This window comes from Saimiri boliviensis, chromosome X, assembly GCF_048565385.1.
Source record: "Saimiri boliviensis isolate mSaiBol1 chromosome X, mSaiBol1.pri, whole genome shotgun sequence".
NCBI lineage: Eukaryota > Metazoa > Chordata > Mammalia > Primates > Cebidae > Saimiri > Saimiri boliviensis.
In genome coordinates this window covers 123,353,945-123,369,296 of record NC_133470.1, presented here as the reverse complement: position 1 = coordinate 123,369,296, position 15,352 = coordinate 123,353,945, and the positions used below count along the sequence as shown (strand labels likewise).

The 15,352-nt window shown below is 39.9% G+C and overlaps 1 protein-coding gene across 4 annotated transcripts in view; it reads right to left on the bottom strand.

Moving 5' to 3' along the window:
* Positions 1-15,352, bottom strand: part of DCX (doublecortin) — a 112,371-nt gene that overhangs the window by 16,851 nt on the left and 80,168 nt on the right. For 3 of the 4 annotated variants that reach the window (XM_003935847.4, XM_074391445.1, XM_074391446.1), the window contains exon 5: positions 13,367-13,504. In XM_003935847.4, coding sequence (XP_003935896.2) covers positions 13,367-13,504 — 138 coding nt within the window. The remainder of the gene's footprint in view (positions 1-13,366; positions 13,505-15,352) is intronic. The other variant, XM_010346350.3, reaches the window with a different exon arrangement.

Here is a 15,352-nt window from a genome sequence, read left to right as displayed (position 1 = left end):
CCCTAACATTCAAGGTAAAAGAAGCAATCTTGGAGACCTATATGAGCTAATTCAACTGAAGTCTTCCGAAAGAGCCCTGAACTGGACCATGAAGTCTGACAGTAGTGGGCATCCCCAGTAAGTTCTCCTTTGGTGTTTTGTTTTACATGATTGCTATATACTTCACAGATCCTAGTTTCCCAGTATTTGTTAGCCAAACTATAAAGGGATGGCTGCTATACCCTCAATATTACAACTGTCTTTTTTACCTATACGCTTACCTAGCTCAGAATGTGAGTCCATTGGCCTTGCCAAAGTGGGGGAAATTGTTAGGCACAGCCTGTCTCCATATAAGTCAACTTCTATATATTTATTGGCTATAAATCTGAATGCATAGGCTCTTCAGCAACTTCTAGGTCTTTTGTTAGTATTATTTGAAACGTTTTCACTCAGTAATTTTAGGGGCAGTACAAAAGTGTATATTCCATATATGCCTCTCTCTATATTCTCTGCCTATGTGTATGTTTATATATGTTCTCAATTCCCCTCCACCCATTCCTCTCCTTCTTAAAATTAAGAAGTAATCTTAAGCTGTCTGTAAATAAAGTACTTAATTTTGTCATCAACATTCAACAAGCATTTTGGAAATCAGCTTTGTTGTTGTTGTTGTTGTTGTTTGTTTTTTGTTTTTTTGTTTGTTTTTTGAGACAGAGTTTCGCTCTTGTTACCCAGGCTGGAGTGCAATGGCGCGATCTCGGCTCACCGCATCCTCCACCTCCTGGGTTCAGGCAATTCTCCTGCCTCAGCCTCCTGAGTAGCTGGGATTACAGGCACGTGCCACCATGCCCAGCTAATTTTTTGTATTTTTAGTAGAGACGGGGTTTCACCATGTTGACCAGGATGGTCTCGATCTCTCGACCTCGTGATCCACCCGCCTGGAAATCAGCTTTTAATAATATAACTACCATTCACTGCATTGTTGCAAAAATGCAGACACTTTTTCAGAATTTCCCAGAGTTCCCTGATGTAATGAAATTTAAAAAAGGACATAAGAGGAATGAAGTAATGTAGACATGCACAGATAGATGTAGATTCATTACAAGCTGAAGGAGCCTCTGCATTTACAGATTAGATAAAATGTATTTATATGCACATTTTGTCTATGGATTATGTGGGAAAAAATTCTGGAAAGTTGCCATTTGATATGAATTGTAGAGCCAATTCACATAAATGTCAAGTAAAAGAAGCAGCAGGAAATAATGCAAATAGGGTCTGATGAACTTTGTGTGCTTGGATTGGTAAATCCATGTAGAGCCACATTTCATTTTGAGAGTGGCTGGAAATGGCACCACTGTTTGATATCTTTTATTTTCCTTTATTTCTCTTTACTAATCATCCTTAGCTCTTGTCTCTGAGCTTCCATTTCTAAGTGGCAATCAGGAAATGCCTTGGTGGATCTTCTCCATCTTTACCTTGTCTCTCATTTCCCTTCTCAGAACCACAGCATTGTCTCACTGTTCTGACCTTTTATTTATACATGGTCCAAATCCTCTCATCCCTTTCAACTCTTGTATAGTCCATTTCTCCCCATGGCAACAAGGTACATCAAGAACTTTTTCATCTCCTAGGCCACCTTATCAACAAAAATAGGATAAAAATTATTCTTTATTGAGTGTTTATGATGAGTCAGGCACTCATTTTTCTCTCTCTCTCTCCCCCTCCCTCCTCCCCCCCCCCCCCCCCCCCCGCTTTCTCCTTCTCTCCCTCTCTCTCTTACTTTTCCATCTCCTAGGCCACCTTATCAATCTTATCAACAAAAAGAGGATAAAAATTACTCTTTAGGCCGGGCATGGTGGTTCATGCCTGTAATCCCAACACTTTGGGAGGCTGAGGCGGATCACGAGGTTAAGAGATTGAGACCATCTTGGCCAACATGGTGAAACCCCGTCTCTAGTAAAAATCCAAAAATTAGCTGGGTGTGGTGGCATGTGCCTGTAGTCCCAGCTACTTGGGAGGATAAGGCAGGAAAATAGCTTGAACCAGGGAGGCAGAGGTTGCAATGAGCAGAGATCACGCTACTGTACTCCATCCTGGTGACAGAGTGAGACTCCGTCTAAAAAAAAAATATATATATATATATATATATATATATATATATATATATATTCTTTACTGAGTGTCTATGATGGGTCAGGCACTCTTCTTTCCTTTCTCTCTCTCTCTCTCTCTCTCTCTCTCCCCCCCCATACACACACACACACACACACACACACACACACACACACACACACACAAATACATACACACACATGTTCCAGCTAGAAGTAGCAAATACAGGATTTGAATATAAGTCTCTTTGATTCCAAAGCCTATATGGTTTTGTTTTTGCTAACAAAGGCTCTTTCTTTTTTAAACTGTTTGCTTCTGAAATTCTTTCCTATGACAATTTTCTAATGGAGGCTAGGGAGGAGATGGAAAGTTGTGGCAGAGAAAAGAGAAAGGAATGAAAAGATAGACACCAGAGCTGACACCCGTCTTTGGGACTTCTATCCTATTTGCTCTGGTTTAGATTTAGAAAGTGGTTAGCAAGAGCTGTCTTTCATTCACCGAACCAGCTGGGTATCATACACAGTGACATGAAACAATAGCGAACAGAGTATTTAGCATGGCATAGAACTACCGTCATGATACAGAGTTCTCTGGGAAGATAGTATCTATGCCTTGTCTGTCAACCCTCTCGGTTGGTGCCCTTTAGCTATGCAGCACAATTGGCAAGCTTGGTCCTGCATTCTTGGTTCACTGAGTCCTCTGAATGATTATGCCTGTTCTTGCCTCCACACTCATCTTTAGTTCCTTGGCTCTATCTGCCTTTCCTGTCAGAATGGAACAGGACCAGCCCAAACAGGATGGTTGGCAAGGAAACTAGGCGGACTTACCTAGATTTACAGAGATTTAAATGTATGGGGGGAAATGGATTTCGGGAGGGTGAGGAATACGGAGTGTGTGTGGGGATAGGGTAAGGGGAGGTTAGTTCCCAAAGAAAAGTGAGAGAGTCCAGTTTTTGGTGTGAGCAGCCAAGGACAGAGTGGGGTTACCAGCCAGGCAGAGTTGATGCTAGACTCCCAGACTGTGGATTCCCTTGTCTGGAGGCTGGATCCATTCCTGGAAACTAGGAGGCAGCTGAGTACAAGTTGGGCAAAAGAGGCCCCAGGTGTAGCAATTATGGAGCTGCCTGAGCAGCAAGTTACATGAGTCATTTTACTCTCTGGGCTCAGGTTTGCATGACCAGAATGGTACAGAAAATAAAGGGACAGCTTGGCATCTATTTTTCTCCCAACCTTTGACCAGAGACCAAACCAAGTTAATGCTCATTCACTTAGCCCTGGCTTTCCCTTGCATCCCAAGCCCAACACTTGAGCCCAACTCAAAATCAAGCCTCTTGGTTTTTATTTGATATCTTTTTGAAATATTCCTCACTGAAAACAACCCATTTATCAAAAGAGCTATGATAATAATTTCAGAGCCCTTTTTATAATTTCAGCTATTTTTCTGCAGTTATTTTCAGAGCATTTTACCATACATGAACTCACATTTTTCTCCTGATAGTGCTAAGAGACAGTAGCCAAGCATTACTAGTCTCCTTTTAATTAACAAGAAAATAGGGGTTCATAGAGGGTATGACTTGCTTAAATGGTATAAACTCTGCCCCTCCTCAAAGGATGGCGGCTTCTGGACTAGCTCACAGATTCCATTTCAAAATTTCCTTAAAGTTAGCACATCACATACCTCCCACTGTGACCTTTTAGTGATTCATTTTCTGTCTTGTGTTCTGTAACTTCCTAATGCCTTGGAGAGGGAGATCTCAACACACAGTTCTGCCACTTCCTCATTTTTCTCATACTGAGATGCTCTACGCTTTTATTCATTCCAGTCCAAAGATACCTTGTTTTCTCCTTACAAATACAGGGAGTTTTCCTGGAAGGCCATCGAAGTGGATCCAAGGTGGTTTCAACTTACTTCAGAACAAGGCCAAGAGACAGACCCTGTGGTTTTCACACATACATTCCAAAGAGCCCTTGGGCAAGGTGTCTGGACTGCTTTGGCTAATTGTTTCTGCACAGTGGAAAAGCTTTTGTCCCTTTCCCTAGACCAGGCGTCCCCAAACAAAACCCCCGGGCTGCATGCGGCCCCCTGAAGCCATTTATCCGCCCCCCCCCCGCCCCCGCCGCACTTCAGGAAGGGGCACCTCTTTCATTGGTGGTCAGTGAGAGGAGCACAGTATGTGGTGGCCCTCCAACGGTCTGAGGGACAGTGAACTGGCCCCCTGTGTAAAAAGTTTGGGGACGCCTGCCCTAGACCCATCCATTAGGGAAGCAAGAACTGAGAGCCTGGGAACAGTTCTTCAATGATTTCATCCTAGGGTTTTCTCTCAAGCCAAATTCAATTGTAGGTTGAAAGACACAGTAACTTCAGAAGATGGAATTTGAATTTTAAATCTATTTCCTACGGAATCTTGGACAGCATGAAGTTATGAATCCTTTAAATAAGGGGGAGAAGTAAGAGTCTTCCTTGTTACAAAACAAATGTATATCCCCAGTCCTGCAATATTTTGACACAGATGAGTTTCCCTCAAGAAGAGGACATCTGTAGGGGGGCTGATGGAAGTGCCAGAATAGTTTTCTCAGGGTTGACAATGCTGTCAACATTTATTTCCTACAGAGAAACAGAACATGTTTCTGGTGGAGCTAGCCTGTTGTCAACGCTGACTACTGGTTTTTCTGGTGCAGGGACTAGGACAAACTGCACTGCTCTTAATTTGTGAAAGAATACAGGCTTTGGACTCAGCCACAGTTTTAAATCCTGGCTTAGCTGTTTCCTATATTTGTGATCCTGGGTCTAAATTAACTTCTGAGTTGCAGTTTCCCCATCTGTAATATTTGAATAATAATATCTCAGTTTATTTGAATAATAATATTTCAGTTGTTGTTGTTTTAATGATTACATGGCAGACTATACATAAAGTGATTAACCAAATGCCTGACACATAGGAAAGGGTCAACAAATTGTATTTTCTATCAATATTATTAGCACCACTACTAGCATTGGGTAATTATTCAATTTATAGGCACTGAATTAGGAAATCCTATTCCGCAAGAGATGAAATGCCAGCCTGTATAGGCTGAGGACTAACTCTTTGGCTAGTTGGTCAAGTATCAGATGACTGAAGCTTTCCTTAGGTAAAGCCTATTATTTCTAGGTTTTTTTTTTTTTTTTTTTTTTTTGCATTTTACTGCTGTGCTCCCCAAAGCAAAATGATTGGCCCTATCCTGTTCTCTATTCTCTATTTTTACCCTCTCAGCATTATTATGGTGGGGGAAGATATGTTGGTCAATGAACAGTGTGGAGCCACTGAAAGTTTTGGAGCAGGGAAGTGGTACAATGAAAACGGTGTTTTAGGATGAGAAATGTGGTGGCACCACACCACATGGACAGGTGGACAGAGATTTGAAGCAGAAATATTACTAAGGAGTCTGTGAAATAATCGAGACACCAGGTCACAAGGAAAATGAAGGGACTGCTGGGTGAATCAACTGGAGATGGTTCACATGCACAACAATGACAAACAGCACACAGTGACACAACAACACCGCTGGATTAATGAGTAGGAAGTCAAAAATAGCACCAAGGTGTTGAATGTGGGAAGGCTGATAATTCTATTATCAGATAAAGAGATGGGAGGGGTAAATGCTTTTGATCTTTAGATATCTTGTATTTGTCACATATAAGCCATATACACAGGATTGTTTAGTAGGCATTATGGATCTGACATCAAGAAGGAAGATTGGAGCTGGAGAGGCAGATTTAAGAGACTCTTTCCTGTATCCTAATAAGCCATATTCATCACCATCTCTGCCCCTTTGTTCATGCTTCCCCGCCTGCCAGAAGTATTCATCTTCTTATGAAAATTTATATATAACCCTTCTTCAATTTCTAGTTCTCCCAGAAATTCCTCCCTCAGCACCCTAGTCCCTGATAGGCTCTCTCCCATGAACTCCGATAGTTCCCATAATACTTACTACCTGTATCTATTATTCATTTTGCATTTAAATAAATTATTACCATTAATGTGGCATTAATGTTTCAGTGGTTAAAAGGTCGACTGTGGACACAATTTTTTTTTTATTTTTTTTTATTTTTTTTACCTACAAAAGGATAAGCAATTATGGTTCATTCCAGTGAAAAAAGAGGAGAGTATAAAGGTAAGAAAAGTAGGTTTATAATACGGAAATTAGATTTTCAACTGTGCACATTTATCATCAGATCTATACTGAAATCCAGACTATACAAAGTCCTGTGTTTAAATCCCAGTTCTATCACCTTACTAACTATGTGATCTTGGGCAGGCCACTCAACTTTTGTATGCCTCAGTTTCTTCATCTGCAAAATGGGGATGATAGTAATTACCTCAAAAGGTTGTTGGAAAGAGTAACTCACATGTAAAGTTATTAGAACAGTTGCCTGACACGTAATAGGAGCTATTACATATTTGTAAATATATTTTAAAAATTTACATGTATACTAGTTCCCCAAATAAATCATAAATTTCTTAGTGGCAGGAAATTTGTCTTAACATCCCTTTTCCTCGTACCACCTAGCACTACTAAGTACTTTACAGGAGTAAATTGCACATTCAGTTGTATGTAAACACAAGTCCCAAGCGAAGGCTGGCTGATAGGACTCCTGTTGTAGGGAAATATCACCATATACCATGCACTATGGGGTGCTTACTGGTACCCACTATACTGCTTGCTCCAATCATTTTCTAAGCAGGTTTTAGAAAGAATCAGACTAGGAGAAACCAGGGAAGTTTTTCTCCTCCCACAGCTCTGCCAAGGACACCACTTTTCTTTGGAGTTGCCAGTAGGAGAGCTAGAGGAGCTAATGGAATGTCTAAGCTGTCTTATTTCAGTGCTCTGTAGCACTGAAACAAAGGCTCCTATTGACTTGTGGGACTGTGCTCAAAGCAGAACAAAGAAAGTGATGCAGACACCACCCTACCCCTTGCCTTTCTATATCCCTGGCCTGGAGATGGGGAAAGGGGAAAAGAAGCCAAGAAGCAGGGACCATCCAACATACTACAGGACATCCCACATACTACTTTGTGTCAGTCGACACTGCAAATAATGCTTGCTGGGAAGTCAGGAGAGCTGGGTTCTGGCTCTTGGGTGCTAAGTACTGTGTGACATTGGAAAGATCCCAAGATCCTAAGCTTTATAACCTAGTTCCCTAATCTAAAAAAAAGATAATTATCCATTTCCAGCTTAATTCATAGTGCAATTATGAGGAACAACTGACGTAACAGATTTGGAAATACTTTGCAAAGTGCATAGCATCTAATTCATGATAAAAGATTGTTAGTGTGAATCTCTCTTAGCTAGGGAAGAAAGGTATTCTTGTGCTGTTTAAAACAGTAGCCAATAGTCACCTGGCTTTTGAACATTTGAAGTGTGGTCAGTCAGAACTGAGATATGTTGTAAGTGTAAAATTCAACTCAGTTTCAAAGAATGTATAATTTCTTACATTAATTATGTGTTAAAATGATAATATTTTAAATGTATCATTACATGAAATATGTCAAAATTAATTTTGCCCATTTTTTAACTTTTTACGATGTGGCTACTAGAAAATGTAAAATTACATACATGATTTACATTTTTTTTTTTTTTTTTTTTTTTTGAGACGGAGTTTCGCTTTTGTTACCCATGCTGGAGTGCAATGGCACGATCTCGGCTCACCGCAACCTCTGCCTCCCGGGTTCAAGCAATTCTCCTGCCTCAGCCTCCTGAGTAGCTGGGATTACAGGCACGCGCCAACATGCCCAGCTTATTTTTTTTTTGTATTTTTATTAGAGACGGGGTTTCACCATGTTGACCAGGATGGTCTCGATCTCTTGACCTCATGATCCACCTGCCTCGGCCTCCCAAAGTGCTGGGATTACAGGCTTGAGCCACCGTGCCCGGCCCATGATTTACATTTATGACTCACATTATATTTCCTTTGGACAGAGCTGGTCTAGACAGTCACTTTCAGGAAGGTCAGAATGGCCAAGTCTCTCTATCTTAGGCAACCCAAAGCAGCCTACTAGGTTTGGAAAAGGACCCTGGGTTACAGGTCTCTCATGAACCCAGCTGTTTTGTGTCCCTTGACCTCCCCTTCTAAAAGCTGTATATTTCGTTAGAGAAGGCTTGCTTTCTTATGAGTTTGGGAACGGGAAAGATTGGACTTTCAGAAATAGGTGAACATGAGTTGGAGGAAGGAGAATGGAGAACACTGGATTGCTACAACAATGACTTACTGTTGAAGAATAGCAAACTAATTCTCACATTACAATTCTCTCAGCCTACCAGGGTGGGTAATTAGCTTCCTTCGGGGCTCCTTTAAAAAAAGAAAGAAAAAGAAAAGATTCCGGCCGGGCGCGGTGGCTCAAGCCTGTAATCCCAGCACTTTGGGAGGCCGAGGCGGGTGGATCACGAGGTCGAGAGATCGAGACCATCCTGGTCAACATGGTGAAACCCCATCTCTACTAAAAAATACAAAAAACTAGCTGGGCGTGGTGGCGCGTGCCTGTAATCCCAGCTACTCAGGAGGCTGAGGCAGGAGAATTGCCTGAACCCAGGAGGCGGAGGTTGCGGTGAGCCGAGATCACGCCATTGCACTCCAGCCTGGGTAACAAGAGCGAAACTCCGCCTCAAAAAAAAAAAAAAAAAAAAGAAAAGAAAAAGAAAAGATTCCTTCCTAGCAACTAGCTATTTTGTCCTTTTAATTCAATTTAATTCAATTGGGGGCAAAGTTACATAAAAGGAAAATTAACATGTTAATGGCTGAAATGGAAAGAGAGAGAATGTCTTTCTTTACTTCTGAAGCCAGGCTTACCTTTGCTCATCAAAATGGCAAGTCCTGGGTTAATCAAAGTGTGGCACTGCATAAGCTTTTTTTCAAATATGTCATAGGAGCCTCCTGGGCTCAGATTTTATCTTTTTACCACAGTTCCATGGCCTGATTTAAAGACAGACGTCGCTAATATGACTTGGATTCTTAGAGTCCATCAGGTCTGCCTAGTAAAAATGAGTTCCCTGAAGGATTATTACATGAACAACCAAATCCTTACTATACTTGAGTTTAGGGCTTAGCAACAGACATTCCATTTGGGGCAAACTCAATATTGGCAGAAGTGAAGATTGAACTTGAAGGGAATAAAGTAGAAGGATTTGATCTATTCATGGGGCAGAACAAGAAATGAACAACTTGAAGTCTAAAGACTAAGGAATAAAGAATCAAATTATAGCACAAATTACAGACCAAAGAGCATCAATTTATTAAACCTCAAGTCAGAATGAACCTAGCTATTAACTGAACCATGAATTGGACCGTGTGTGTGTGTGTGTGTGTGTGTGTGTGTGTGTGTGTGTGTAGTCTTTTCGTCTTCAAAGGAAGGTAGCTACAATTTCCTGAAAATTATCTTCCATTGGCCTATCTTCCATAACGTTTTGTTACTCAGGTTGATCAGAGGTTTATAAATACAGTCACAAGTTCCAAATCCAAGACTAACACAGGATGGAAAGAGGGTGATACTACCATGTCCTGGAAATGAACAGAGCATTTTTGCCCCACCCAACACTATTATCATTTGGTTAAGTGTATTTTAACCTGTATATGTCCCTGGCTAACAGCTAAAAAAAATGTTTGACATTTTATGAAACAATTGTTTCTTTTTAAATCTCAAATATCTGTAAGGAGAAATTTATGCCAACTGAAAAGTATGCATTGTCCATAGCTTATCATTCTAGTTACCTGCTTTTGTTTCTGTCTGAGCTATTTTACAGCTCTGTAAATTGTCAGTAACTGGTAACAATGGAAAATTATCCTTATCTATAATTCAAATTCTGAATTCTCTAACAATGATATCAAATCTCAGAGAAGGCAAAAATCTTGCACAAATCCCAAAGCTAGGACTCTCCAACTCCCAGGTTGGAATGGTCCTGAGTGAGGTGGAAGCAGAGAGGGGAAAATGGGCATAGCAAATCCAAGCCTTAGCTAAGGTGCTGTTTTGCCTGACATCAGCTTTGCTCTTATGGAATGTTAACTGAATGAATGCCTTGAACTAGGCTCTAAACAAACTGCCATGAAATGGGCTTGGTTATGTTCCAACCCTTCAGGGTTGGAATCATGAGGAGGCTCTAGACACATTATCTGGCCCAAACATTCTGGCAATTGCCATAAAGATTGTCTAGACTAGGGTTTGACTTCAGTTATGTTCATGAACATCATGAACATAAATGAATATTTCAATTCTTTAAACTGAGAACCCACATTAGATTGGTGGCAGGAAACAGGCTATTTGTAATTTTGATATTTGCCAAGCAAATTCCCCTCATACACCTAAATTGGTTACTGTGTTTATTATGTGGTTTGGAATAAATGCTCATTTCTTTTGTTTGTTTTTTTTTTTGTTTTTTTTTTTTTTTGTTTTTTTTTTTAAGTGAAGGAGTTATGAAAAAGCAAGGGCAGATCTTGCCTGCCAAAGCCTAGGTTGGGTTCTCTTATATTATAATTCCCTTCAATTTGACAAATATTCGTTGAATTCTAATGTATTCCTGTTATACTTTTGATATCTTAGATTCAGTGAAATGCATATTTTGTAGAAGGAAAATTCTATACGTGGCATTATGGAGATCAGTGATTTGACATACATTTAAACTTTGTGTAGTTATAGGTAGTTGTGTTCATGTGTGCTGGGTAATCAATTGGATGCTGTCTGCAAAGAGAATCTATTTACTTCAAGCTGATACCACCTAAAAAATTTCTATCTGATGAGTTATATGGTGGTTGAAAACAGATGTACAAATTCTTCAATATTCCTTCCTTTAATAAATAGTCTAGTTCCTCTCTCTTTGAATATAGGTTGGACTTAGTGACTACTTCCAATGAACATAATAAAGAAGAAGTTACAGTGTTGGCTATGTAGACTAGATCACAAAAGGGACTAAATCTTGTTCTTTATTCATTCTCTTGGATCACAAACTAAGGTGGGAGATCTTGCCAACAGTCATATTGTAAGTGAATCCTACAGCCCCACTTGAGCCTTCAGATGACTGCAGCTCTACCAATATTTTTACAACAACCACATGAGAGACTCTGAGCCAGAACCACCTAAATAAACCACTCTAGAATTTCTTGCCCACCAAAACTGTGAGATTAAAAATAATGCTTTTTTTTAAGCCACTAAGTTTTGGGGTGGTTTATTTGTTTCACAGCAAGTTACAAATAATACAGGCTAGAAATCCGAGAAATAGTTAGTGCTGTTTCTGAGAAATGACTAGCTAAGCAATTATTGCCACACTTTATTACTCTTGACCAAGTGTTTTAAAGTGTATTTTTGCAAGTCTCTGCTTAAAAATTGTCCAATTTTATTCTCAAACCAAGTGTTAAAACCTAGGTCTTTGTAGTTTCAGCAATACAAATTTGCTTAGATATAGATTTGTGTGCTCTTCTGTATACTTGATCAAGATAGCATCAAGGCACATGTATTTTTATTTCTTCAGCAAACATTATCTAAATGCTTGATGGATCTCTAGCGCCATGGTTAGTAAAATAGGTATTTTTGTGTATCTATTTATTTGCAAATATTATTGGAGCATCAACTAGGGTCCAGGCACTGTGCTCTGCACTGAGGATATGAAAATGAACCTACCACATTGCCCTTGAGGGGCTCAGTATTTAATTGGGGAAGTAGACACATAAACACATACTTTACAACACAGTGTGGTGAATATTACCCCAGAGATATGAATGGCATGCTATGGTATTGCAGAGGCTGGAACAACTATCTCTATGTGAGGTCTTGAAGGATGAATAGGAGTTTTCAAGCAGAAAAGGCTGACAGGTTATAGGGATGGCATTCCAGGTGTTGGGGAACAGGGAATGCAAAGACATGAAAGTATTAAAAGCCTGAGCTGCCTTTTTATACTTTAATTTCCTCAACCCAAGAATAAAGAGATGGCTGGTGATATGCATGCCCTTGCCAGTGTGAGGCAGGCAATACAGGCTATTCATTTTGGCACAAGCATTTCAAGGCCATCAGGCTGCTCATGATGCCCCAAACTGAAGGGCTCTTTTGTTTCCTCAAGGCTCTCAGACTGCCTGCAAGAATTTTCATAATAAACTCTGAGCCTTAGAATGACAAATTTGTGTCTTTTGGACCATATAATTTCCTTAGTGTGAAGAACCTAAAATTGTGCATAAATCTAAGTTTCTGAACTTGGACTTCTGAGGCCTTTTATTTTTGATATTTGTTATAAAAGAATGGAAGACATTGCCTCTTAGATCAGTGCCACTCAAACTCTGGTCCAATACAAGATAGAGTTCACATCAGAATGCAAATCAACATACTGCTGCCTTCATCAATCAAATAAGGCTCTGAAAAAAAGTCAGCTGAACTAAATGGTTTGCTTAATGGCATAGTTTATTTACATTTGGCACAAGCTCCTAATCTTGCCACAGACTGACTGGTAACGAATAGTTCATGGGTGGGCAGTGATCAATAGACCACATGTTTTAGGTAACTCACTATCCATTAAATAAAATCTTCTATGGTAAATCACTTTGTTTTTCTTTAGAACCCATCTATGCTTTCTTTTCCCATTGTGAGGTTTATACAATTTATCTTGTCTCCCTATAGATATGCCATATATATATACACACACATATGTATATATAAATACACACACACACATATGTGTATATATATGTATATATATGTGTGTGTGTATATATATGTATATATATGTATGTGTATATATATGTATATATGTATATATATATATATATATATATATATATATATGTATATATATATATATATGGTATACTTGTTTCCCTGTTTGTTTTGGCTTCTAATTACTTCAGAGTCATATTTGAAACTCAAGTGAGTCAACTATGTTGACACTTTGGAGTGTTTTTTTTTTACAATCTTGTTCTTGATTCTGATTTTCAATTTCAGGTTTATAATTAACTTGATTATTCCATTGAATATGTTTTTGCCACATGATGTTGAAGATGATGAAAATGATGACAACCATGACACTAAGCATTATAGCAAGCAAGGACAATGGGACAGGTTTCTTGTTTGCATCCATTTGAGTGAAGTAATGGTAGTAGCTGTGCCTCCATGATTCCAAACAAGTTTGACTGTTTTAGTCTCTGTATTGATAGAATGGAGTTTCATGGAGACACAGTGGTGTTTATGAGGAACTGATTCCTCTGCATGCAGAGGGTTTTGTCTTCCATAAATGAAGTCAGCGTGCACAGTTAGGAAAAGAGCACTCACCGTCTTGGTCGTTACCTGAGTCAGCTGGAGACTTGCTTCGGCGCATAGGACCAGGGCTCTTGGCTGAACTCTTCTGAGGTGTTGGGGATGCCTTTGGGCCAGCTGTAGCTGATGGGTTTCCCTTCATGACTCGGCATTCTGGGACAAAGGGACACAAACAGCTTAGTAGAGGGTTAAACAGGCTCAGCACGTTATCAGCCTCTAGAAACTGGAGTAACTACCACAGGCCAAAGGACCTAAATGGGTTAGGATTACAGTATTGTCCTTATTATTGGTAGGAACCATGGTTCTGGGGAGGGAGGCATTAGGGCAGGCGTCCCCAAACTATGGCCCGCGGGCCGCATGCGGCCCCCTGAGGCCATTTATCCGGCTCCTCACCGCGCTTCAGGAAGGGGCACCTCTTTCATTGGTGGTCAATGAGAGGAGCGCAGTATGTGGCGGCCCTCCAACGGTCTGAGGGACAGTGAACTGGCCCCCTGTGTAAAAAGTTTGGGGATGCCTGCATTAGGGAAATGTGAAAAAGCCACCTGGGCTAAGCTAGGTGTTTAAGACCCTCAATTATGGAAACAAGGGCAAGAGTCCAAAAGCACATCAAGTAAGCAGGTCAAATAGTCAACTCAATCATTTATGGACAAGCTAGCTATGTCTCAGAATAGCACCTATTGATATAATGTTTAATCAATTTCTCTGAAGTAGAGATTAACAGCTCAGAGGCTATAGCTACACAGATGAAATATCCATGAGTAATTTGAAGGTAGGGAGCTACCACTTATTGTCTATTACATGCTACATGTAATAGTCACATGATGGGTATCATGTCACTTTACATAAATAAGCACTATAACCCTACCATCTTGAATTTGTAGATTTTTTTTAAATTTCCCATTTGTGTTACTGAAATCCCTTATGCTGGTTTAATGAATATATGGGCCAGCAGTGACTCTGCCACTCAAAACTTAAGAAAACTTTCTGGTGTGTGGGAGAGTCTGCCAAACATTCCTGCATTTGCCCTAGCCTCAGTCTGACACATTTGGAACATCCTTTCTATGCAGGTCACTTAGCATCCCCTACTATGGTCATTTTGGGCACTAATAGTGCCAATTTATTAGAAGGATTGTTATACTCATTTTGCTGATGAGAGTACAAAAAACTTAACCCTTCTGCTTAGGACCACAAAACAAGAAATTAGTAGATCAAGGACTAAAAGTCAAGCCTCCTGAGTTCCAGTTTAGTGCTCTTTCCACTGCCGTTTTTCCAACTTTGTGCTGTGATGCACAACGGGAAATCAAACAGCAGGGTAGAGATATAGTCTTTCCTTTAAACACTTTCTTGTGGTCTCCTACTTAAAGGTGCACTGAAATGGAAATTAAACAGACAGATTAGAGGAGCTTTTCTGGTAAATTGAATGTTTTAGAAAACTGAGTTAAGTGGAAAGCCCCTTTTGTTTGTTTTACTTCTTATTTTGGTTGGTGACCTTTAGTGATCACTGTCCAGAGCTGAATATATAGAAGGTATAGGAAATTGGACACAACTTGGGGTTTGTTTAGTTATTCTATAGTCATTGCCTCTTCCTGAAGACAACACAGCAGAAATGCCACCTCTTTAAGGGTTCTTGTCACTTGAGTTGTTTCTAAAGTCTGTATTAGCAAAATTTCCTTTGAGTTTTTTCACACTTTGCTTCTCCCACATGGGAAATACGCTTTGAACGTGTCTTTGCATCAGCATCACATTCCAACCTTGTTGCTGTGTGAGCTAATTAACCTTTAATGTATACCTGGAGCTTGGGCTCAAACAAAGAGAGATGGGAAGATGATTAGATCCTTCTTATAATTAACAACCCTCTGTAATCCTGAATCACAAGGTAGACAAATGGGGCAGCAAGTCTGATGTTGTGAAAAGGTGTGGAAGAATCTCTCTAAATTGGAACCGTAATCAATGAGCTAAATAGCTGGAAGATGAATAGGAAAAAAAAAAAAAAGATATGTG